This window comes from Seriola lalandi, unplaced genomic scaffold (genome assembly GCF_002814215.2).
Source record: "Seriola lalandi dorsalis isolate HSWRI2012SDOR001 ecotype SW California unplaced genomic scaffold, Sedor1 jcf7180002054962, whole genome shotgun sequence".
Taxonomy (NCBI): Eukaryota; Metazoa; Chordata; class Actinopteri; order Carangiformes; family Carangidae; genus Seriola; species Seriola lalandi.
Window position 1 is genome coordinate 1,105,478 of NW_019525513.1, and position 24,870 is coordinate 1,130,347.

The following is a 24,870-nucleotide window of genomic DNA, read 5'->3' on the forward strand; positions in this document are numbered from 1 at the left end:
AGCAGCAGCAGCTCTTGAAATAATTAAAAAGAAACGCGGAGGCCGTGAACGCCTCCGCTGCAGACCTCTGCAGGCTTGTTAGCTCTTAATTAAATAATCCGATCCACGATCAGTTGTATATAAGCGACGTAACAAACAGAAATAATATAAATCACGCCTGGTCAGCGCTCGTGCGTGTGAAGACTTTGATCACACAAACATGGCGCCGCTCCGAGCGCGCTCCGTAAGTCATTCACTTTTTTTCATGAAATAAACAATAAAATCAAGGTTTGCTCTCTCCTCCAGCGAATTTACATGTTTAAGATTTTTTATTTTTTTTATTAATTTTTATTATAATGGGAAATAAATCTGCAGGAATATTAGGTGTTTTAAAAAGAAAAACCTTGACCTCACAAGCCTCACACTGCAGCACAGGACTTGTGAGGAAGGATATTTGCAATAGGAGGATGGGTTGGGACTTTATATTTTAATGCCTGGTTTAAAAACTAATTATTGGTCAGAATCAATGCACATAACATGGAGCTTAATTGGCTGATAGGAGTGAAAGTATATGAGGCAAATGTTAATGTTAATCCATCCCCAGCAATAAAAACAAGAACAGAAGAAAGAAAGAAAAGGGAAGGAAAAGATGCCTAAGTAAAGCCTTAACATGGGTGTTACTTTCTTTATCGTTTTGTGTTACTAACATAGTGTTGAACATATTTTCATGAAAGGAATAATCATCCAGTTTCCCCTATAAAAGATCCCTCAGCTCATTAACATAAATTTGATACTTCTAATATATCCCTGTAATCCCTGTGCATTAAGGAAGTATGGTAAAAATAGGTTAGGGTTATTTTTTCACACCAATAAAAAGTTTTCACACCAATAAAATTAAAGTTATGATAGTGTTTTAGTAAATTTAGCCCCCACCCCCACCCCCCCTCTCCAAAACTGCTGAAAAGAAAAAAACAACAACATAACTTGTTGAAAGAATCAACAATGTAATGTCATGAAAACAGCTTTCACATAATCAGACAAAAATACTCCTGCAGAGCCCCTTAGGTTTGTCTGCTCTCACTGACCTTGGAGTACACACACACACACACACACACACACACACACACACACACACACGCACGCCATGTCACAGAGTTCACAGCCAGGCTCTATCAAACCTGAACCTGAGGTCACGTCAGGCCAAACGCGCCAATAGAATCTCACGTAGGAAAAAGAAGTGTTTCTCCCTAAAGCAGAAGACTGAGGGGACCCTGTTCACCGCACACTCCTCTGTACCTGTATTCATTTCACCGAAAGTCCAGTGAGTGAAAGTTTAGCAGAGACGTGAAATCTTGTAAACGACCAGAAAAGATTCACAGGTGAAACATTATCCATAACGGGGGAAACAAGCAGTGTCTGATTATAGTGAAAGATGAGCTGCGAAATAGTAACTGTGGGAAGCTTCTCGTGTGTGTGTGTGTGTGTGTGTGTGTGTGTGTGTGTGTGTGTGTGTGTGTGTTACATTTCTGTATATCCCCCATCTCTGCCCCGTCACATCTCTCAAATATCAAATAAAAATAAAAGTAAATAATCCTTATAGGTATAACTATATGGTCTGAAAGAATTTAAAAGCCTGTTGTTAATCACGGTTTGCTCCTTTTAAATGTGCTGTGAATTTTATGCCCCCAGTCGAATTATTTTACAACCTTGTTTTATCTTCACAGGCCATTTAAAATGATGTTGGGAAGTCCAGTTAAAGCCGTACTCGTAGTGTAGTTATAATAATAATAATGTATATTTTTTTTATCCTCTAAAATTTCACAACAAAACTCCTTTCAGCGCTTTTAAACTGAATTATCAGTAGAAAGAAATGAAAGAAAGAATAGTTTAGTCCATCAATCTACCGTTCTCCTTTTTTTTTTTTTTATTATTTCAGACTACATGTGAACATATTAAAATCTTTGGCTTGTCTGAGTCTGCGACTGATGTGTTGAAGGAAAATATGGCGCAAATATGGGGGACAGGAGACCACAAGAACCTATATAGAGCCAATCCGACAATCTAAAAACAGTGAGAACAGACAGAAACGATGAGGTGGGAGATGAGGCTGAAATTAAATATACTGTATACAACATGATAACTGTGTGGCTATATAAACTTTAATAACGATCGTTCATTTATATAATTATGTCCATATACTGTTACCATAACAGAAATCTGTGTTTTTAAATAGCGTTTTCCCCTCTTCCAGTTCATTTTTTTTGTTAATTTTTTCTTTTTATTAGCTCCAAAAGTCAAAAGAGTCAGGCAGCGGCCCTCAACAGGGAAATGTCCAGGCCTCTTATTCACTGTCCTCCTTTTCCTCCTGCACGGTGGTCGTTGAATGGTTGTAAAGTCCTTGAGCCATGAGCTGCAGGGCCAGGCCGTTCTTGTAGCCGCTGGCCTTTTTAATCTTGGCCCTCTTATTCTGGAACCAGATTTTAATTTGGGACTCGTTCAGGTTGAGTTCCTGGGCCAGAGACTGTCTCCGCTGCTCCGTTATGTACCGGTTGGCCTGGAACTCGGTTTTCAGTCTCTGCAGCTGCTCGGCCGTGAACGCTGTCCTGGGCCGCTTGTCCTCCTTGCTGTTCTTCTTCTTTTTCAGTTTCCGTGTCCTTGGGCCTGGCGTGGAAACAACAATGGAAATAAAATATTTATTCTACGGCTGGACCACGAACACAATGTCACACATGAGGCGCATGAAGTTCCTCTAGTATTCAGCATCAAAGCTCCTGCTCATATCCACTGATGAGTGATGATAGCGGCTCATTATCTAGTCAGTGTGATCAAATGTAGGTCACCACACTGCCCTGATGGGATAGATATTCAAACATATCATTTCATTATTTTATGTGTTATCTCCTTCACTCGTCACTATAATGTGTGATATATTAAATATGGACTCCCTGAGGATAAATCACACCAAAAATAAGGCCACACAGAAGGAAAGCCATACCTTGCTCTGTGGGCCTCGTCCCAAACCAGGATTTACAATCAGCATTAAACATGAAGACATACAACCATTCAATATCTTTTACAACACAACAAAATACTACAACGCACTGGTTGTGTGTAAATAGCAACAAGAGATTTTTAAAAACAGAAACGTGAGAATTAGTTATTTAAATTCAGCTTTTTCTTTTAAATCAGTGTTAAATAAAAAATATTATAATATACTGACTGAGATTTTTCTCCTCCACCACATTAAGGCATGGTTATTACTTAATATTCAACCTATATTAACTAATAATTAATTGCAGTAGACCTGCTGAGATCACAGGTAGTGTGTTCATGACTTGTCTTGAATGTAAAATATAACTAAGAATCAGAAGAAGAGGTAGTAGGAAGGAAGCAGATCCAGCCCGTCCAACACTGGAGAAATACACAAATAAATAGCAGGCCAAATATTTGTTGTAGCTGTCACAATATGAAAATTGCTGAAAACACTGCTGAAGAAGATGGATATGTATATATATAAATACATATTTTAAAAATAAAACCTATGGATGATTGTAAACCTTAGGATCTGAAGTCCTTTGAGTCTCTCGTCGGCCCATCCCGCTGTTCTCATAGTGTTTAGTTGACATAAACAGGTTTGGAGGTTTTTGGAGTCATTAGTTCCAGGCAGGCCTTTGTGTAAAGTTTAATACAGGCCCATGACATCTGACTTGTTATGGCGCCAAAACAAGCAGCAACCCGCTGCCACGGCTCAAATGAAATAAGTTGCTTTTGACAAGAGTCCCACTGCAGACTTCTCAGGTCCACATCATCACAGTTCTCCCTGCAAAAAGCCCCCATATCCTGTGATACAATTAATGGACTCCATCCAGGACTATGATTTCTTAATCATACAAACATGGCTGTAGTGCACAAATCTGGCCCGGACGCATGCATCAAATAAAGCTCAAGTAGCAAAAATGTGATGGTAGCTTGGTCACACAGCAAAGCGTAGAATTTGTATTTGAGCACACACTGTCATAACACTGCATTCAGGCCAATGAAAGCAGCACTTTAAGGACACACTAAATCCATTTTGCAGCCAGACTCGAGTGACATAAGATGACAATTTGAGCCAACACTTATACCACATAATTAAAGAGGGACTGGAAAGAATAGTAATAAAGCTAAAATATGAGCCCTGAAGGCCAAGAGAAGCAGAAAGAATTAACATTATGACCGTGGAAACTACAAACCCATTAAAAACAATGATGAAGTGTAGGAGGAAGACACTCAACTGCTATAAACACAACAACATGTTCTCAGACAACATGAATCTGTACGTTTTCAGAATTCAGTTTAATACTGTCTATACATTTATATCAACAACGCAGCCTCAGATTAGGACTTCTGTGTTATTATAATTATCCCTTATAAAGAGCACTGTATGTCCTCCTGCAGCTGCTGTACATTACCAGCTCCTGCATTGTCCTAACCAACACAAAACCCTGAATGCATCATCCCTATCAGATGAGCCAACAAAATCATTCAGGTTAAAAGTCAAGAGAATTTGGGCTGAGTAAATGCAAAGGATAAAAATTAGTGGGTTGCTAATATGAGCCTTGGTTTATACGCACTTTAAAATAAACAATGGCTGAGATTCTAAATCCACTCCATCGCCATCTTTATTTTATATCATTTTAATAAACCAAGTAAAGGAATTCAACTGCATCTTTTAGTAAGTCTTATTTTGCATAATTTATTTGGGTGTATTAGGTGGAATAATGAAATAAAGTCCTAAAACAAATCTCTGGGATGATACTTCTTTTCTAACGGAATTCGCGGTGTTAACGATAGTGATGTGTTGTTTGCCTTTAAATCTCATATTAACACAACTTTATGCAATTTAATTATAGTTTAATATTCTAATATGTCTTAAACGATACTCTAAATCTACTAAGCGATTACAGTGTTTTTCCTTTTCTATTATTTCATTTTAATGCACATGCCAGCCAAACACAGCGGTAGCCTGCTGGTAGCATTGTTATCAACTTGAATTATATATTTTATTTAATTTTTTTTAACATATTCTGTCTTTGCCGACAAAGAGAGAAAAAAGGTCAAGAGAGGTCTTATTGTTGTCGCCAACGAAAATACGGTTAAATGTGCACAAGCCACGGAACCCTATAATAACGAGTTTATTGGGGAGAAGATTTAGGCATGTTGAGATGAAAATGCACATTGAATTGCACTGATTTATTTTTATTTTTTAGCTGATATATTGCAGAGGCCTATAACAAATATGAGACACTATAGCTCATAGTGCGCCGTTATGTTTATATGAGTGTGTGTGTGTGTGAGAGAGAAAGAGAGAGACAGAGAGAGAGAGAGTAGTAATGGAAATTAATTACCTCAGGTGTTTAATGACCTTATCCTTCCCTCCTACACCCTACTTTCATATTCATTATGGTTTTTTTTTTTATTATGGTATGTCTGTTTAGTATTTTATTCCAAAATGGCTTTTACTTAATTGGCTCAGTTAAAGTCACAAGCATTATAGAAAAATTATAGCCTGTATCTATATGCCAAAATTAAATTCACCCTCAAGCGAATAACTTTGAGGTTGATAAAGGTTTTTTTTTTTTTTTTTTTAATCAAGTGTGTCAGACACTGTGAAGGAGTTTAATAATTAAACTGTGGAGAAAGACAAGAGGAGTCAACCCAGGAATGATCCCCCAGCGCTCGGGCACCCCAGGCGGGATAATTCGGGGACTATTAGCGCCTTACCAGATGAGGGCCGGTCCGAGTACCGTGTACAGTAAACCCAAGCGGGCCACAACAGCGGCTGGCTTTCTTTCGTTGTGGACGTTGAGCCTCCATTGCTGCCACTCATAATCATTATTGACGAGGGGCTGTCTGCGTATCTGCCAGTCCCGTTGCTCGCCGCTTCGCCTTGTTTCGACGAGTTCTGCTTGGACGAAGGCGACGAGGACGTGGACGACGAGGAGGAGGAAGAGGAGGAGGAGGAAGAGGGCGACGACGAGGTGCTGTCGCTGCTGCAGTTGGAGTCCAGGCAGAGGCTGCCGGTGTGCGCCGGCGGCCTCGCCCCCAGCGGGTTGACGTTCTCCCTGCCCGGCGTCTGGCTCCGGTCGCGGTAGCTCGGCTCCTTTCTGCAGCCGAAGTCCGGCCGGAGGATGTTGTCTATGAAAAAGTTCGTGGTTCTGTGGGCCTGCTGCGCGACCTGGTGCGGTAAAATCATGGGAGGGGATGGGAGGTTTGGCGACAGAGACATGCTCTCCTCCTCGGTCGAGTCCCGGCCGCTGGTGGGCTCCTTCTGCTCTTCCATAGCTGGTGGCGGTGAGAAATTTCGGCCTCTCCGCGCCAAACTCCACTTGTTGCTCGCTCTCCCGCCCCCTTCGGTATCCAATTTAGACAGACAGCATGTAAAAACAAGTCTCTTCGCTAGAATAAATACCTGTGCTCATTTATAATATCACCTACTGCGGCGACATGTCGTCTCCTAATAGCCGTCCGAGACCGGGCATAGCGCGCAGCTCCACGTTATAACCAGTGTCCCTGTCTCTCTCCGGTGCAGCATAATATCTGTGTATCCGCTCTTCCTAAACTCTCCTAAAACCGTTATCTCCCCCCCGTGAGTGTGTGTGTGTATATGTGTGTGTGTGTGTGTGTGTGTTTTTCTTTCTCTCCCCCCCCTTTTTTACACCCAGCCGGAAGCACGTGTGCGCGTACACACGTGCTGCGGACCAATCGGACGCGGCGATCGTCCCTGTCACAGTTGACGACGGCCAATCGCGGCTCGAGATGCGGCGCCGGCGAGCGCGCGCACTCGTAGCCCGCGCGCAGTTCGAGCGATTTTTCTGCGAGGCACGTGCATACACATGTACACACACACACACACACAGCAAAACAAAAACAACAGCGGGGCAGCCTCCATTATGAATGTCCGTCAGAACGACACTAAGTATGTTTTTTCATTTTAATACACGTTCTTTAATCACATTTGAGCTTTTAAATATTATTGTTTACTTGTGAAAACGCTTTGACCCGAATGGGGATTCATTTAAAAGAAAATAACATTATTAAAATTACTTTTTTTGAGAATTTAAATTTAATTCTAAGCTAATTTAAACCTATAGGCTCATTGTTGGGCATGTGTTTTACCTCCTGTGCATAATATAAAACTCTTTCACAATGAGGCTTTTATATTTTTATCTGACTAACACCTACTGGATAATTAATTAGCTCAAAATGTGCCTATTAATTAGCATAAAACTTGCGCCCTAATTCTCAAAGATAAAAAGTCTTCACATTTTCACTTTTTCTTTTCACTTTTTCATATTTTCACTGGCATTTTGTCTCTCCCTTCCTCCTGTGTGAAGCATTTAGGTCAAATTTATAATTTAAACATCCACATTTTGGACAACCCAGCTTTTGGCAGCAGGACAAAAAAAATAGTACATCGCATTTATATCCGCTAATATGAAAAATAGAAGTGTAAAACATGAAGTTTTCAGACACAATGAGGCCTAGAGAGCTGGAGTGAGTCCCGATAATAAATAGCGGTTTTGTAAAAAAAAAAATCCCTAGAATAAGATTAAAATTGCCCTCAGGCTCTAATTGGCGATTTGAAATAATAACATTAATAGTCATAATAATAATAGCGACAGCATGAAAAGTGTGGACGTGTTGATGTTAACACCGGCGCAGTGAAATCTTTATCCCACAGGCCGGAGTGGGGAAGTCATGGCTACTTAATTAAATTCCAATTAGGACAGTATCAATATGCTGTTTAGCCGCAGAGCCATTGTGGGTAAATGAGCACTCAGTCCGCTCTTATCTGGCGCTGCAAAGAGAGGCTCCTTGAGAGGGGCTGCAAAAGATAATTTATAGCTTTTAATTAGTCTTCATTCCGCCCGATCAGCCCGGTGTTCATCACGGGCAGCTTGCTGAATAAAACCCGAGTCAAAAGCGCTGTCACCGGTCCCTGACAGGGCCCTTAATCAAAGTGAAGCAGAGGCCGCGCTACAAGCCACGTAATTTCCAAGGTGCTGATAAAGCTTGTTGAATAATAGCGGGGGCCCTCGGAGACACCATTTACAGAAATGACTTTATTGACGGCTTAACGTTGGTAATTCATTTTACCTTTCATGTATTGGGAGCCGGATTTGTCGCCGTAATAGGATGATAAATGCACTGACGGATCGCAGACCCGTTTTTATTGAGTAGCCTATATAGTGGAGGTGCTTCAGCGGCAGGTACACACACACACACACACACACACACAAACGCACGGACACACATGCACACACATGCACACACATGCACACACACACAGAGTCATGATGAGCTTCTTGTTGAAAAGCTGATGTTCTGTCTGAGAGTAAAGCCATGACAGTGTGTGTGTGTGTGTGTGTGTGTGTGTGTGTGTGTGTGTGTGTAACTGCACTGCTTCTACAATACAGAAAAAAGTGTTTGTTTCCACCTTTATTTTAAGGCCACATAGTAGATTGTTTTACTTCCTATTTGTGGAATTAAATGAAACACACCAAAGGAAGACAAAGTAGCTGTACAAGCGTTAATCTGTACTCTACATTTGACTCCTTTTTTATTGTCCTTATCTTTCGTCCGTCTCAGATGTTGTTCTTGTTCTTTGCCTCATTCTGGTTTGTTTTCTATAGAGTCCAAATTACAGGCTTCAAAAATAAGCTGAAGCCTGTTTGAGGCCCTGTTCAAAGCAGCCAACATTGTAACACCATGCAAACTGTTTGCTTCCAATTATCTCTGGGGGTGAATTTAATTACCTCCCTGTAGCCTATTATTGTTTTTCCTATGGCTATAAATACTTAAAGAGTGTGTTTGATATTTCTAAACAAATAGCCTACATTTAAAGTTACTATTTCTTCACTAAGGAATAAAATTGTTGAGTCTTCAGTTATAAATAAGATAATATAATATGTAATAATATAATAAAACACATTTGGCTTATACTCCTTATAAAAGCCTGTATCAGTGGTGGAAATGAGAAGACGTGATGTATAGATACAAAAACGGGCCCGCATGAGCTTTACTGTGAAAAAATACTCAAGGAATAAGTTCAGGAATTTACAAAAGGACGAAACAACAAAGAAGTTCATTGTTTGAATCAGAATTACCAAAATAGTTCAGTGTATTTTTAATTTATAAATATATTAAAATACAAACAGCTGCCGCTTCATCATATCCAGACACTGTTATAGAAAATATTTTTAAATTTTTTCTCCTCAAATACGAGTGCACAAATGATCAAAGTTGATTTTTCTCCCCCCTCCCCACAACCGAAAAGGCTGCATTTATAATAAAAATGCATTTATCAAAAATGACAATTAAGCTCTGCAACTTCTTTCATGGCCACTAAATCTAATTCAGTCATTGGCTCATATCCACTCCTGGCTTGAAAATTCAAAAATACCTCTCTGTGTTGTGAAGGAGAAAGTTTTTCATCTTTATTTATTTATTTATGTTTTGATTTTTTGATTTAATTTTTTTTAAAGATATTCTTCACATTCAGGAAAGTTGTGAAGCTTTTGCCGGACTCTGTCTCCAAGTGCTGCAGCTGCATGTCTGAGCTTTAACCTAGTGGAGGCAGATGAGAAATAGTCTGTGACAGTGTGTTATTCTCTCCATCTACCCAGGTTTCTGCATGAATTCATGCTCATTCAGGTTAAAGAGCAAAGTGGGTCTCATCACATCCTGTCTGTAGTTCAACATCTTATAGGACGCTGTGCAAAGGTTCTGTGTTAATGACTTTTAATGTGCTCCCAACAAAGTAAAGATCAGTGTGATTTAATAAGAGTGTGATGAGTTAAAGCAGCCGATGTAATAACGTTATAGGGCAGAAGTTTAACGCTCACCTCACACAAAACTGTAATTAAATGAGATGCTGAAAGTGTATGTAGGAGATTCTTGGCATGAAACAGTGTGGGAACCTTTGGGCTCAAGCATCCACATCTGGAAACCTCCGAGTTAAAACCAACTATGTAACTCTGGCGACATCTAGTGGCTCGGATGTGTAAGTGGCGTTTGCGTGTCGCTTCAGACACTTCACATGGCAAGCGGCATAACTTTGAACAAACCAAGCAGCCTGCTTTATATGCTAATATATGCTCTCTTAATTCAAAACATTTAAAAGTTTCCACATCAAAGTGATTTTCCCCAGAAAAATAACTGCCTGCATATAAAAGAAATACTTTTCTACACTGGTGGAAAATAACTTTAACTTAACGCCTCTTTATCCTTCTACTCCAATATAATTCAGAGGCAGATATTGTGCTATTTATTACATTTATTTGACAGCTATAGATTAAACTACTTTTTGCCAATTACAGCTACTTAAGTGACATTTACCTACAATTTCTACTTTGTGGTTTTGCTACTTTGGATCTGAGTAATTTGACTCTAAACAAGAAAGAAAAGAAATACGATAGGAAGACATTTTACTGAAAATATATCCAGGCAGCCTATTTCATTATATGAGTAAATATATTTATATGGGACTGACCCAGGAAGAATATTTAAACTCTTAAATTCATTCACTTCATTGGCTAAACTTGTAATTCAAAGACAACATATCTTAGAATAATATTCATTTTACGTTTTACCTACAGCATATACATATAAATTGATTTTTCATAATCCTTATTTTGTGATGATTACACTGTTTCTTTTCAAAAACAATTGTACAACTACAGATCAGGATTTTTATATACCTGTTTAAGGTTTCCATGGTACCAGCTCTTTTCAATAAGTCAATAAATCCATCCTTGCAGTGCTCTGCATGTCCACTAGATGTCAGAGTAAAACAGCAGAAGAAAACAATAAGGGCGAGACAAAAACAAGGGTTACAAAAACAAAACAGGAGCATTTATCAGTGAAGATTAGTGGCATGTAAACAAGATGGATGGGCTCTGTCCACACTTGCTCTTTTAGAATATATCTCTTCCCGAATAAAAGCCATCAAAGCCAATAAAAGCAAATACAAAGAAGAAAATAAAAAAAGTTATGTTAGTTTTAAAAATGTCAGTTGTAAAATATCTCAACTTGTCTGAGACACAAACTGCAGCAGTGAGGCTGTAAAACCAGTTCCCAAATATCAAGACAAACGCATTCAGTTACATTATGTTCATGGTCATTTGCTGATTTTACAATCTGATTTGATGATAAAAACTATTAATGCAAACGCCCGATGGTCACCAGCCTCAAACCGGTGAACGAATCCACTGATTTCCACTTTTTCCACAAGTGTCACATTTCAGTGGCTCTGTGGCCGGCGAGACAAATCTTAAGGAGATGTCACAAACAGGGATGAATTAACACCGTCTGCCACACGAGCCCCTTCTAATATTGAAATGCCAGCAGTGTACAGAGGACATGTTTGCATACTAAAGGATGATTATCATTCACTGAGTTTCCTCTCTCTCTCTCTCTCTCTCTCTCTCTCTCTCTCTTTTTCTCTCTGTCTGTCTCTCTTTCCAAGGTCCAGGCTCTCCCCAGTAATAATACATGAAGGGCTCCTCTCCCTCATCCATTAATCAGGAGGGAGGCTGAGGTAAAGGAGGGTTGATCTTTGGCCCTCACACACATGCACACACACTCACCTATCATCAATAATTGAAGGGATATTAATGCAGATAAATAATTAAGCTGCAGAGGATCTCTTTAGAGTTCTAATGAGAAGTGGGGGACAAATTGCTTCTCAGTCTTATTACGTCTTGCTGAAAAGTTTGTGAAAGCTTAAGCTGATGATAAATGGGCCCCATCTAGTAACTGGCAAATGAAATCGATGCAGACACTTTGCTCGGCTTGTTGACAAAATTACCCACCTACCCTGCTGCGCCGTGTCGCTTTAAAGTAGGAATGTATATTGAATCTTTTGGCTCTATGCAACAATGTCAGCGTGATTAGCAAATGTCAAACATCCTGTTGACAAACAATGTCAACAGGATGTCGTATTAAGTCGAGTTTAGCAAGCTAGCTTAAAATACCTGCACCATGAAGCAGGAACCAGACGTCTCTAGCTACCTGTGTCTTTTTCAGTATTATCTTAGTATCTGCAGCCCTGGGTGTTTCTCTCTTTATCCGTTGTGACTGTAACTGTTAGGAAAACCACAGAAGAAGACGTAGTGAAGGTACGGTGGCTGAGATGTTTAAGTCTGGAGAGTGATTGCAGCTTCTCGTCGACTCTCGTCAAGCTGCGTCACCCGCCGACTATCTATGTTGTCCCTTTAGTCTTATTGTATGTTGGTCGGTTGTTCCACCACTTTGGTCAGGACTGTAATATCTCAACAGCTATCGGATGGGTTGATGATCATCTTCTCCTCCTCAGGAACTTTGTGTTTTATGCCGAACACCTGCAAAACTAATGACATCCCCAAAACGTTACACCTGCTAAACATCACATGCAGACGTTAGTATTTAGCTCAAAGCAGCACTTTGTCTAAATACAGCCTCAGAAAGCTGCTTGCATGATTGTAGCCTGAGGACAGATGCGAGATTTGTTTTTTGTTTTGATTTGCCATCAGCCAGCGTCTCCTCTCATGTGGATTCTTATTCTGTATTTTTCCCCATTTTAAAATTCCATCTTAATTAGCACCATCAGTGTTTTTTATTTCACTCTTTAAGCGGCCTGCGTGATGACACACATCAACCACATCTTGCTGTGTATGCAGCACTGTATGTACGCCTGACTGACGGGGTCTCAGTGTGTGTGTGTGTGTGTGTGTGTGTGTGTCCTCATCAGCCATGCTGCCTGGGGCCACTCTAACCTTTCGGTCGACTCTCTGAGGAACGTCTCTCTCATCTGGCATCCTCGGCCTGTCACTGTCATCAGGCAGAGCAGAGATGAAAGATATAGTCCTCATTGGCTTTGTTACAATAAGAGCCACCTGCTCCAATGACTTATTTCTTTAACCTTTACTCCTCTATATTCAGAAATGACAGTTTGCATGACGTGGGATTCCAAAATCTTCCTAAGAGACACGGTGATAAATTAATGATATCTCAGATAAGTCGTTATCGGATTTGAAGGCTGACAGATGACGGCCATTTTGCACAGTTCGGGTAATCCAGGGGAAATAAAGCAGAAATAAATCTTTGCTTTGCACTAAGATTTTGAGATCACCAAAGGCACATTAGTGTCTGTGATCTTATAATACACTGAATTTTAGCACAAAACGAGGAAAGACAACAAAGAGATTTAAACAGGTAGTCGGTGGATGGCGGCTCCTGCGTGTAGAGACAAGCTGAGGGAGGAGACAGGACATAAATAATGACAATATGAGTGGGCGACAGAAAGTGGAAGGAAGAGAAGGCAGTCGCCAGGGAGAGGTTGATGATGGCTGACGAGATAAGGGATAAAGTGTGTGTGTGTGTGTGTGTGTGTCTTTGCGTTTGTGAGATTGATCTCTACATAGTCTTTTATAGCCTCTCATTATGGCCCGTCTCTGAGAAGGAGACAGAGATGTGTTTCTGACATTTCGCCATCTTCCTGCCCACCTGCCAATCATCTGTGAGCGTGATGTGTGGGTTCTTACGTTTGTGCGGATCAGGATCAAAGGTCCTGACAAAGATAGAAACATAATTGCCTTTGACGTTGCTAGCAGAGCTTGGATCTAAGATTTGAAAGTGTAATTGAGGATTAAATTTCAGGAAAGGTCAAATTTAGTTTATTTAGGATTAGGATCAAGTTTAATTTTGGATAAGGCGTGTAGAGGAAGAGGGTCAGACTGAAAGGAACAGTTTGACATTTTGAGAAATTTATTTGCTCTAATGCTTAGAGGTAGACGTGAAGATTGATGGCGCTCTCTTGCCTGGATGTTTAATTTGAAGGAGGTTGTCCTCTCAAAAAACGACCCCATAGCTCGTTAGTGCGAGTTACATAATCGATTCAAGTTTCAGTATGTTTCAAATACATTAAATGGTAACTTCTTTAGCATGACAACACATTGCAGTGATAGTTATCTTCGTAACTTCCAGGCACTCACAAATAAAGAACACAAAGTTTGTTTTTACAGCCTTAAACCACCATATTACACATGTTACTTAAAGAGGCAGGCTGTGACAGGCACATCAGGGCTGCAACTGATGATTGTTTTAATTATAAATTAGTCGGCTGACTGTTTTCTTGATTAGCTGCTTAATTGTTTGGGCTTTAAAATGCAAGAGGACAAAGAAAACCACAAATATTGATATTAAACTATTGGCTATTGTAAACATTTTATGTTTTTTGCAGAGAAAATGACGATATTATTAAAAGTGTTGCCCTCCCAGAACAGCTCTCACAATGATGTTAAAGTGATTCAAACAGCAGTTTTAAATCAGCGAATGGCAGTTTACTACCTGCTGCTGCAGCCTTCAGTGTTTCTGTCCATTTGTGTGTTTTAATGACAATAATAAGCTGCGACACTATAGAAACTGGATAAATTCAGTCTGATTTCCTACATGTAAATGCAGCAGGTGACTGATGATGAAAGAGGTTAGAAATACTAATAATAAGGCTGCTGACAAATGAGCTTCACCCTGAGTTTAGACCCTTACTTGGCTGTGTTTGCCTTTATGCTTTTCCTTGATTCACCTCCATGAGAAAAAAAAGATGTTCACTCAGTTTTCCGTTTCCTTTTCCTCCAGCCTCTTTTCTCCGTTTCCCTTCTCCTTCCCCTTGTTTGGCCGATTAAACCGCAGAGGAGATGTAGTTTTCAAAGCGCAGTCTGACAGATGAAGTGAGTCAGCACTTGGCTGAATCATTATCTAACATATGAATCGTAAAACTGAGAGTACATCCCACTCCGGCAAAATCTGAGAGCGTGTCTCAGTCTCAGTCTCGGTTTTTGTGTTTGTTGTGTACAACATGATATTGTGGTTTTACAGGGGTGATGTGAGCGCTGGCTCACATGGAGGTGCTGACCTCACTTTCAAACTCATCAAACCACCTTCTTTCAAAACATATTACTGTAATTTTCCATACACATATTTTCCATAAATGATCCATAGTGTGTATGAATTTAGAAAATGCTGGAAATAAATATTCAGATACTTTAATAAAAGCAGTAATACCACAATTTCCAATTATGCAGAACAGCCTTTCCTCAGTGTTGTATTATATTACATTAATGGATTATTACTGCTGGTGCATTAAGACGTAAAAAGCATTTTAATGTAGGAGCTGCAGGAGTCCGAGCTAATTGTTATTACTCTATAACTGTTGGGTTGTCTGTTCTGTAACAATGAATAATGTTTTATAGACTAATCACTAGTTTTATAAGTAAATCTGCAAACTAACCAATAAATGTAGGTGTGAAATAAATGTGGAGTAAAAATACATATATAAATATTTTCCTTTTTACAGTATAAGGAGACTAAGTAGAAGTATTATAAGTAATAGTTTCTCAAAACTGTGCTTAAGTGCAGTAGTACTTACTTACATTCCACATCAAGTCATAATTAATAATTAATATACATTGACATATTATGCAAAATACTTTATATGAGGTGACCTTCTTTCAAATGTATTTTTAATCATTTAACTTGATTAAGTTAAGATGAGGTGGGGAGGGAGGCTGACCTTTGGGTTTCACTGAAGCTCAATCCAACTGATAATCCTAATAATGCACCGATATCAATTACGTTAGCTTAGCATAAAGACTGGAGACAAAGGGGGAAACAGCTAACCTGGTTCAGTCCAATATTAAAATCACACAGCAGCTTGTCCAAAGCTCATTAATTGACACATTCTGTTTCAGTTGTTTACATCATGTTGTGGTTATCATGGGGGATTATGTGCTGGAACTATTTCTGTGCAGGGTGCAGCGACTTCCTGGAGTCTCGACTGGTTGCCCCGACAACCACACTCCAACACTGTTGTCCTCGGCATGTGGCAAAATGCACCTTCATGAGCACAAGGCGTGCGCTAAAGCACTGTTTTTTTTTTTTTTTATGTTAAATTTTAAATAAAACATAAATCCAGGGTGAGGATAATAAAAGACCTTTCTCTGCTCTCTCAGAAAAGTCAGACTGCCATTAATTCAGGATGCTCCTCTCCCCCATCTGTGTGGAGTGTGAGGGCACCGGCTTGAATAAGACAACAAACAAAAGCAGAAGATGAGCAGGGTTTTTTTTTTTCTTTAGGTGTCAGTTAAAGTGAAACCTCTGAGCTCTCATCCTCTCTGCGGGTCCCTTCAGCTGTCCCTCTTTATATTTTTCTCATGCCACGCTGACATTTGCATGAACGTGGATCAATCATTGCTGGAGAAACCAAAAAAAAAAAAAAAAAAATCAGTGAAGTGAAAGAATGAGGAGAGGTTTTAAAAATGTCCCGATGATTGGCTGCCTGTGCAGGGCGCTTTGTCGTCGGCAATTTTTCATGGCGAGTCGGCAATCAGACACGTACAGCTTCAACTGAGGAGGACTGTTTTTAGCTGCTGGAGACACGTGTTTGGACAACAGGCGCGTCTGTGTTTTGGCATCGTAAACTCTCTATCATTAGATTAGACTTAAAGGATTTAATTAAAAAAAATCATAGTTAATGAAGGTGGTAAATTACAAACACACACACACACACACAGAAAACCTGGCAACGCTCAGCAGCAAAGTGCCTGGCGACACATGCTATCATTACTCCAATACGATGCCTGTTGCTCAGCTGCCTGTCAAGCTAAATTCCCCTGAACACAAAGTGTGTGTGCGTGTGTGTGCGCGTGTGTGTGCATGTGTGTGTGTGTGTGTGTGTGTATGAGAGAGAGGCCTTGTCCCACTTATCTCATCCATCAGAGAATTTCACTACTCCGCCTGTCACTCAGCAATCCCTCACTGTCAGCCAGACTAGGGGGATAGAGCAGCCTGATCATCTATCGTGTTGTTATATATGTGAGTGTGTGAGTGTGTGTGTGTGTGTGTGTGTGTGTGTGTGTGTGAGCATCCGTCTGGCAGCCAGTGACACATACTGCTGCTGATGTCTCAGTTGGTGTCAGCAGCTCCACTTTTCATCCTAAATGTGTCTGCAGATGGGGCTGAGAGCCTTTACAAGGCCATCACGCTTTGATCTTTAAACAGTTTAAAAGGCCTCCGCTGGTGACATCATCACTCCAGTTCACATTTCTATACCTCCCTGAACAATGATCATCTCCAGCGGCCAGTGAATCAAGCCTGGTTATAGGATAATAATTCCAAATACTTAAATAATCTTCGCAGAATGTCATCATCATTGTAAACTTCTCCATCTTTTTGTCATGTTAAAAAGGAGACAGTTTACCCGACATATTACTGTTCATTAAAAATCACTCTGTGATATGATATTCTGTTAAAAACATATGTAGTTTTAATTTTTAATTCATCTTTAAATGTGAAAACTGTTCAGTTCTTGTGTCTTTTTAGAAAAATAGTAACCATAAATAGAAATATTGCTTTAAAAAAAAACTAAATTGGCACAACCTTTTCTTTGTTTTTAGCCCTGAGTCTCGTCTGCAGGCGTTCCTTTCAGCACCAGCAACTTTCACCAAAAAGGTAGGGCAGCCTGTGCTGTGTGAAGCCTGAGATGCGAAACCAACACACATTGTCTTTATACACAAATCGTACCTTTATTCTATAGTGTTTTCTATACATACACACAAACGCCAACTGTCTCCCTGTTGTTGTTTTTTTGTCCTTGAGCAGCTAAATAAGAACACAGTCCCCTCTGAGGGGGACAAAGTCAGTTCGTAGAGGGCAGGAGAATCAGCCAGAGTCTTAATAGAGGTTTATCTAAGCAGACATGCTAATATTTGTTTTCCATGATTTCCATTTAAATTGACAGCAGTGGTGTGTAAACAGCTGTTTTGGTGTGTTCCTGAGGGGATGGGAAAGGAAAAAAAACAAGAAATCAAACACACACAAAACAACCATCATGTTAATGAAGGCTTACAGCAATATTTGAGTCTCGTACAGCATTTGCAAATCTCAGTACAAGTCAATCAGACGTGAAACACAGACGCCGGCAGCCTCGAGCTTCCACCCACTTTTATATCTAAGAATATCTAAGACGACGACTTTGAGAGTTGTTAGGGTTGTTATTTATGTTTTGTCACCATACATGATATACAAGTAGCCATCTGAAGACTTTCGCTGGTCTCTATAGCTACTGACAAATCTCGCTGTCTTTCAAAAATAAAAGCTGTAGCAGAAAGATGCATCAAAAATGCTCCTTTTATAAAAGTTACATATGTAGTAACTTAGCATTACGCCTGGTAATATTGCTAATTTTCATTATTAATTAGTCTGCTTATTTTGTTTTATTATCATTTGTTATTAATACAATAAAATGTGAGGACTGTTATTTTTTAAAGATGCAGCTATAGTGGTTTGCAGTACAAAAAACAGCCCCATTTGACTGGAGAGCACAATGGCGTCCAAGGCTCACTGACTAAAAAAAAAAAATGGCTGCAAGCTACAGTGGAGCAAAGGACATTCAGGGAGACACCTGGAACCTGTGGGACACACTGCAGAGAGGCGGGCTCGTAGGCTACAACGAAACGCAACGCATTCAGACAGGAAGCCGTTCTCAGGCAAATGTGGAACAAAATATGTACAGACAGATTCCAAGGCCACGAACGTGTACTTTCTACAGCTACACCCCTGATGAAGTGGTGTGTGCAAAAGATTTTCACACAATGCAAACTTTTTTGTCAAACGATATTTATTGGCATATATGAGAACAAAATATAACAGATTCAGTATTAATAATTAGTAATTAAGACATCCATTTGTAAGTTCCATTTGCTACTGTGAAACACTAAATACTGCTGAAAGCACCACGATTCTGCTCGCTACAGCAATCAAAGTATCTTAATGCATTTAGACTGTGACGTCTGTCAGCTTTGGCACTTTCCAATCACCTCAATCGATCGATCAATCAATCATATGTTCTATAACAGGTGCAGCTCATCCAGTTAAGGTGCATGCCAGTGGAATCATGGGTTAGGGGGGGGGGGGGTATGATGTGTTAGGAAATAAAATCAGAGACTGGGCTTTTCAAACATGTGATATCACATGACTTTGACGTGTCAGTATTTTAGTTACCACGGTAACGCTCAGGTCACACCAGAACGTGGCACAGTGAAAGTAATCCAGTATTCGGTGATGAAGGGCCACTCACAGGGCTAGCTTGTAAGCAGTAAACATGCCAGGAGCATGCTAACGCTAGCCAGTCACAATAGCCCCCTCAAAAGTGACTATGTGCAGCTTTCAACATAAATGTTAATTTGCACCTGTATCATCATCATTATAGCCTGGTGTTAGCTCGGTTGCTAACAGGACATTGAATCACAGTTTATTCAAAAGAATATCTGTACCATCGACTTGTGTCTTGTTCCTGTCGACAAACCATTCTTCCTTATTGGAGGAGAGGACGTTAAATAAAACTGGATGGTGCACCACAGCTAATAAGCTACGTTAGCTTCCTCCATTTCATCTCTCTATTCCCTCAGAAGTCTCTACTGTCAGGACTGGTTAAAGGCTGCAAATGTATAGGTTAAAGTTCACTAAAATTGAGCGTGATGTAACATGTGTGCAGTGTAACTGATTTGGCGATTCTGTCCAAATTAATTGATCTTGCTGCAGAATTTCACTGTTTTCAATGCTGGTGTGACCAAGCCTGGAGGCCAAACACTGCTGGCTAAATTATACTGTCAAAACATCTTCTCTGACCTTCATTCAAAACCTTAATTTCAATGCATTTGCTTCAAAATACTTCATACTATTCTCTATGGACCTCTGAGCGTGTAGGCAGCCAGTTAGTCTCCACCTTAAATCAAAGGAACATAAATATTACTGATATTACATATTCACTGATGACAGCAACCTCCAGTTGAACTTAAGTCAAACACAAATAAATAGATGAACAGAACATACCGCTGTGTCATGGCACCCTTCAAAAGAAGAGAAACTTATTAGACCATATACTTTACTGCAAACGATTTTCAGTGATGATTACTGTCCATGGACATGCTGTGGTGTGTTTAGTAAGGGTACAAGATAAAGCCGGAGAAGGTGCTGTACTTGTTGTTGTTGCCTCCGTGAGCTTTGCCCCCGTCCAGTTTGACATAGACCTCATCTCCAGAGTCCAAGTGCAGCACAGCACTGTTGCTGGCGTAGTCGTAGTTCTGGTCTGCATCCTGAGCTATGGCACTGGCCCGAACCTGGAGAAATATGGGACACGACTTCCTGTTGTGAGCACTAGTTTACAGGAGAATGCAACAGAAATAGAAACTGAGTTGCAAAGATCATGTGTACCTGAGGGGCAAAGTGAAACAGCAGTGGTGCAGCCACAAGAGTAGCATTGGGTGTGTGAAAGGAGTACTTGTCTAATTCTAAACTAGTAGAAATTCAGGAGTAGAATAAAATGAAATGTAACCAAAACCCTTATCTGTGTTTGAATGAAATCAGCATTTATAATGAGAGTTAATGTGAAGACTCATGTCTGACCCCTCATCCAGCTGCAGCTGGAAACGTCTGAGAGGAAACACTCATCCAAACAGGATTTACGCATGAGCGCCACTGACAAACAGAGCATGCGGACACGCTCGTATCTGACCAGAAATATCACTGATGTTACCTTGTACTCATTAAAGATACCAATAGTAAGAATGTGCAGTTATATAACTCGCGTTAAGGCGAATAAAGGATCAAGCCTCAGGCGATGTCGTGCGTTTTTTGTGCGTAAAATGCGCATTTTTATATATATGCTAATGTGGTGTGGATTATGAGCTCAATCTTGTTTTAATTATTATTATCTTAAACCAAATTGAATTAAATCAGTTTGTTTGTTGTCACATTATTCTTCATGTAAATCAGTGAAATGGTTCCCTTCACAAACATGTGAAACTGCAAACTGGAATTTGCTTATAAGACGATCCACTGCTCATTATTATTAATCTTTAATATTACCTGTCCATTTTTGCACAGGTCGGCCCACATGCTGGTGCCGTCTCCTCCCCGCATCAGCACATGGTAGGTGAAGAAATAGATCCCGGACACATGGCAGGTGAACTTCCCGGTGCTCGGATCGTAGTGGTTCCCCAAGTTTGTAATCACGTCGTCAAACCTTAACACCTCATATCCCTCATGTGGATTCTTGAGACCGACGTAAAAGGCGATCCTGAAACTGTTGGTCGTGGAGTTCACACTGTCTGTTTCTCTGTTCTCAGCCCCCGCAGCCCCAGTTAACGCGGGGAAGGAGAGTTTGCTGTCGCCGCGCTCTCCCGGCGGCCCCCTCGGACCCGGGGGTCCTGGTTCTCCCGGCGGGCCCCTGGATCCCGGTTTACCCGGTCGCCCTGGTTCTCCGCGACTCCCCTGCGCCATTGGCGGCTGCGAAGCGACACCGTTCACGTTCTGGATCACCTCCATGGCGGTGGCATCTCCCGGTTTGGGGCTGTACGGGTCGCACACCATCCGACAGGTGCCCATCATCTCGTAGTAACGGGCGGAGGTTTCAGAGGTGCGGAGCAGCAGTAACGGGACAGCAACGGCCAGAGCCAGCAAAACCATCGCGACGGCGGTCACCAGGAAGACCACCGACCACTTCCTCCGCGCGGGTCGGGGACCAATCGATGACGGAAAATCCGTGGAGCCGCGCTGGGTGGGAATCGTGACAGAGGGCAGGGGGCTTACAGGACGGTGAAAACAAAGTGAAGAAGTTAATTAAGTGCGCATCCCTCGGTCCAGCTGTTCTGATTGGTGTCTCCAAGCCCCTGGGCAGCGGCTGTGACCGGGGAGCGGGGGCGCGTCTGGGCTGGATGGATGAGAGCGCGCGAACAGCTGCGTCCAGCTGCGTCCAGCTGCGTCCAGCTGTCAAAGTTAGCGGGGATAAGACCGGAAGATAAGGGGTCTGGCCTACAAATCAAAAGTGTATCTTATGGACAAGTTGGCTGACAAATATAGAAAAGCATACGCTGCTTTAACTTGTAGTCGACTCCACTACAGCTCAGAGGGAAATACTGCACCCCTCACTCCACCACAGTCATTACACAGCTGTAGTTAGATGCCGTAATACTTCCAGATTCATATTTTACATATGAACATATGATCAGTTTATAAAACATAATGCACTGGTAAATTAAACCCCCACAAGAAAGCCCAAGTACATTTTGAATTTACTGCGTCTTTATCAAGAAGCCTTTTACTTTTAAATGATTAACCGGAAGTACTCGATTTGATTGTGATTGACTTGACAAGAAGAGCATGGGAAAGCAGGCGCGTAAAGTTGAAGTCTGCGCAATGTTTTTTTTTTTTTTTCAGAATGGCACTAAATGGTTTAATATGATTCAGCAAAAAAAAAAAAAAACACCCAACATGCACATGTAGACAAATCCCCCAGTATAAACCCATTCATCCTCACACAGCCTTAAAATACCACATGGCTGCATATTTATATTGATAAATCTCAAAGGTAAAGACATTTATGTAAGTTCTTATAGGCGGGATACATTAAGGGTCAAAATTACCACACAATTTATTAAGTCATTCCCCTGTGGAAATTATGGGTCCCATAAATTCTTCAGTTAGAAAGATTGTGTAAAATGCTGATATCCAGATATATTGCACCATAAATAGACTCCCAAAGTTGTAAATTATTTTTATTTTCAACACTAATGACTCTGGGTTAAAGTTGGATTTAACAGGTAGATTAAACTTGTGACAACAGCAGCTAATACATGGCTAATTATTTAGACTCCGACCATGAAAGTCAAAGTCAGAACCAAATGGCTGAGGGCAGGATCACTATGGTGACATCATATGACCAACTGCACTGGTCACTAGCCACAAACAGACAGAGGGGGAGCAAGGGGAGAAGACAGAGGGAGGGGGTGGGTGGGGTTGGGGGGCAGATAATGTATTCAGGAAATGGACCAGAAATGTCTGACGGCTGTCGACACCTCCAGCCCCAAGCTCCCCAGCTGCAGGGACATATTTGATGTCTTGTTTCACGCGGTGGAGAGCCACAGGCCTTGAATTTAGATTCTACAACCAATTAAAATTCTTGCTGCATCCAAGCAATCATTACTCTACTGAATACAGATTTGTCTTAAATACCCCCTTAGCCTCCGTTCTTTCTCACTGAGGCCACTGTGCACTTGTTGTAACCATGTGGTTGATGAGCACATCAGCTAAATAAAACTGTTATTATTATATTTGAAACACTCAATAGTAAGAGCCTATGCTCATTGAAAATAAAAGCGTCTATTGATTTTATCCTCAAGCTCAAAAATTCCCTCAAAGGACCTAAAATACTTCAAACCTGTTGGTTGGGAGCTAAGCACCTAGAATTGCAGCACAGGCACCACATCCACGGCAGAGGCTTTAAAGCTCAGGGCAACGTGAAGAAATCTTCAGAGGCCGGACACAAGGCTTAGCTGCAGCCCTGCAGAAAACCCCCCCCCCCACACTAAGCAATTTCAACTTGTGCTCGGCTCAGCTTTAACTCCCCAGAACATGGCTCCGGCTGGGCTGCTCATGCCTGGAGGTGAGAGCGAGCACGAGAAGTCATGAGAGCCGGGTCAAAAAATGAAATTGAGGTTAGTTTCTGAGGATCTGCGTCCGGGCAAAGCTGGAAATGTCCTGTCGTGTTTTAGACTTTTAATCTGAAATGAAGAGTGCAATAATCATCTACAAAGCAATACTCTAAAAATAAGCACGCAGAAAGGCATACAGAGCACATTATGCTCCCAACTCTCCTACATGACTGGAGAAATGACCTTTATTTGTGATTAGTACAGTGAACTGTACCTTTAGGCTATGGTGAGCCAAGCACGACACACTGTCCACATTATACACTGGAGCAGCAGATTTTCTTGCCCTGCGGTGCTGCCATGCTGGTAATCACGCTGCATGTGATGCTCTGCCGTGTGATATGCACAAACCATATGGTGAGAAAAATGAATCAGACTTTAAACTGTGTCTGATCAGGCTAAACCTGGAACATGACGACTGTTGGTTGTTTAATGTCACTGAGGGAAGGGGACAAGAAGTACGAGAGCTCAAAGTGCTGCAGCTACAGATAAAACACAAGCAAATGAAGAAAATTAAAAACAAATGAAGCATTGAGAAAATGCTGCAAAGTAATAAAGGTGACAAATTTAGAAACACAATCAATAATGCATTTGTAGCTTAACGAAGAAAACACAACCAAATTAGATTAAACCCCAGTTTTGAGACTATTTATGATACAATAGCCATTCAATGTATTTACAGTCTAAACATGTAGAATCCAGGAAGTATTTACATGGTATTTACATTCCTCATTATTGTTGTTTTCATTGATATTGATGCATAAACTTGTAAGCAGCATTTTAATGTTGCACCTGGTCAAGAGTAAAACAATGCATCTTATTTTAAAAGCCGGTTATTTGCTGTTTTCATTTGAAACATAGTGGAGTAGAAAGTAGAGGAGTGAATTTTCTGGAGATTCAATTAAAATTTGTGCTAACTTTAAATGTAAACTTTCCTAATAGTGTTTACTTTAGTTTCAACACTGATAGCACGACTCAGATATCGTTGCGGGTGTTTTTCTATACAGCTAGCATTAACCTTACTTACCACTAAATTGTTGAAGATGTTTTGTCCATTTGCTCGTGTTTGATTTAGCTCAGCTGTTCTTTAGTTGTACTGTGTTGAGCTGTCATGGCCACCTTAAAAAAGTGATGACAACCCTCTAATTAAGCATCTGCTGCAAGGTCACCAGAGCAAGACTTGAATCAGTATGATTTTTTACTACAGGATGAATCAACAGAGGAATCACTGTGATTTCCTTAATACTGCATCATCAAAACACACAGTATTTACTCATTTAAAACATCACAGGGTGTTACTGTAAATCTGTGTGGAAACCTTCCC

General features: G+C 40.7%; 2 protein-coding genes across 3 annotated transcripts; both read right to left on the minus strand.

Moving 5' to 3' along the window:
* Positions 1-2,116: 2,116 nt before the first annotated feature.
* On the minus strand, positions 2,117-6,632 carry LOC111645991 (homeobox protein engrailed-1-B-like). Of its 2 annotated transcripts, XM_087170829.1 has the most exons (3): positions 6,457-6,632; positions 5,743-6,369; positions 2,117-2,640 (listed from the first exon to the last, which is right to left on the minus strand). In XM_087170829.1, exons 2-3 carry the CDS (start codon positions 6,299-6,301, stop codon positions 2,321-2,323), a joined length of 879 nt encoding a protein of 292 aa, XP_087026955.1. In that variant the 5' UTR covers positions 6,302-6,369; positions 6,457-6,632; the 3' UTR covers positions 2,117-2,320. The 2 variants fall into 2 exon arrangements, with proteins under 2 accessions (XP_087026955.1, XP_023251122.1); XM_023395354.2 differs by having other exon boundaries at positions 5,743-6,632.
* A 12,026-nt stretch (positions 6,633-18,658) lies between these two features.
* LOC111646003 (complement C1q-like protein 2) lies at positions 18,659-21,843 on the minus strand. Its single transcript, XM_023395368.2, has 2 exons — positions 20,926-21,843; positions 18,659-20,177 (listed from the first exon to the last, which is right to left on the minus strand). Exons 1-2 carry the CDS (start codon positions 21,523-21,525, stop codon positions 19,998-20,000), a joined length of 780 nt encoding a protein of 259 aa, XP_023251136.1. The 5' UTR covers positions 21,526-21,843; the 3' UTR covers positions 18,659-19,997.
* Between the last annotated feature and the right edge of the window lie 3,027 nt (positions 21,844-24,870).

Excerpts from the sequence above, each read along its gene's own strand:
- LOC111645991 (XM_087170829.1), bottom strand. The coding sequence starts at position 6,301 with ATGGAAGAGCAGAAGGAGCCCACCAGCGGCCGGGACTCGACCGAGGAG. Across the intron at positions 2,641-5,742 it reads CTCGGACCGGCCCTCATCTG|GCCCAAGGACACGGAAACTG; the intron begins GTAAGGCGCTAA and ends TTTCCACGCCAG.
- LOC111646003 (XM_023395368.2), bottom strand. The coding sequence starts at position 21,525 with ATGGTTTTGCTGGCTCTGGCCGTTGCTGTCCCGTTACTGCTGCTCCGC. Across the intron at positions 20,178-20,925 it reads ACCTGTGCAAAAATGGACAG|GTTCGGGCCAGTGCCATAGC; the intron begins GTAATATTAAAG and ends ATATTTCTCCAG.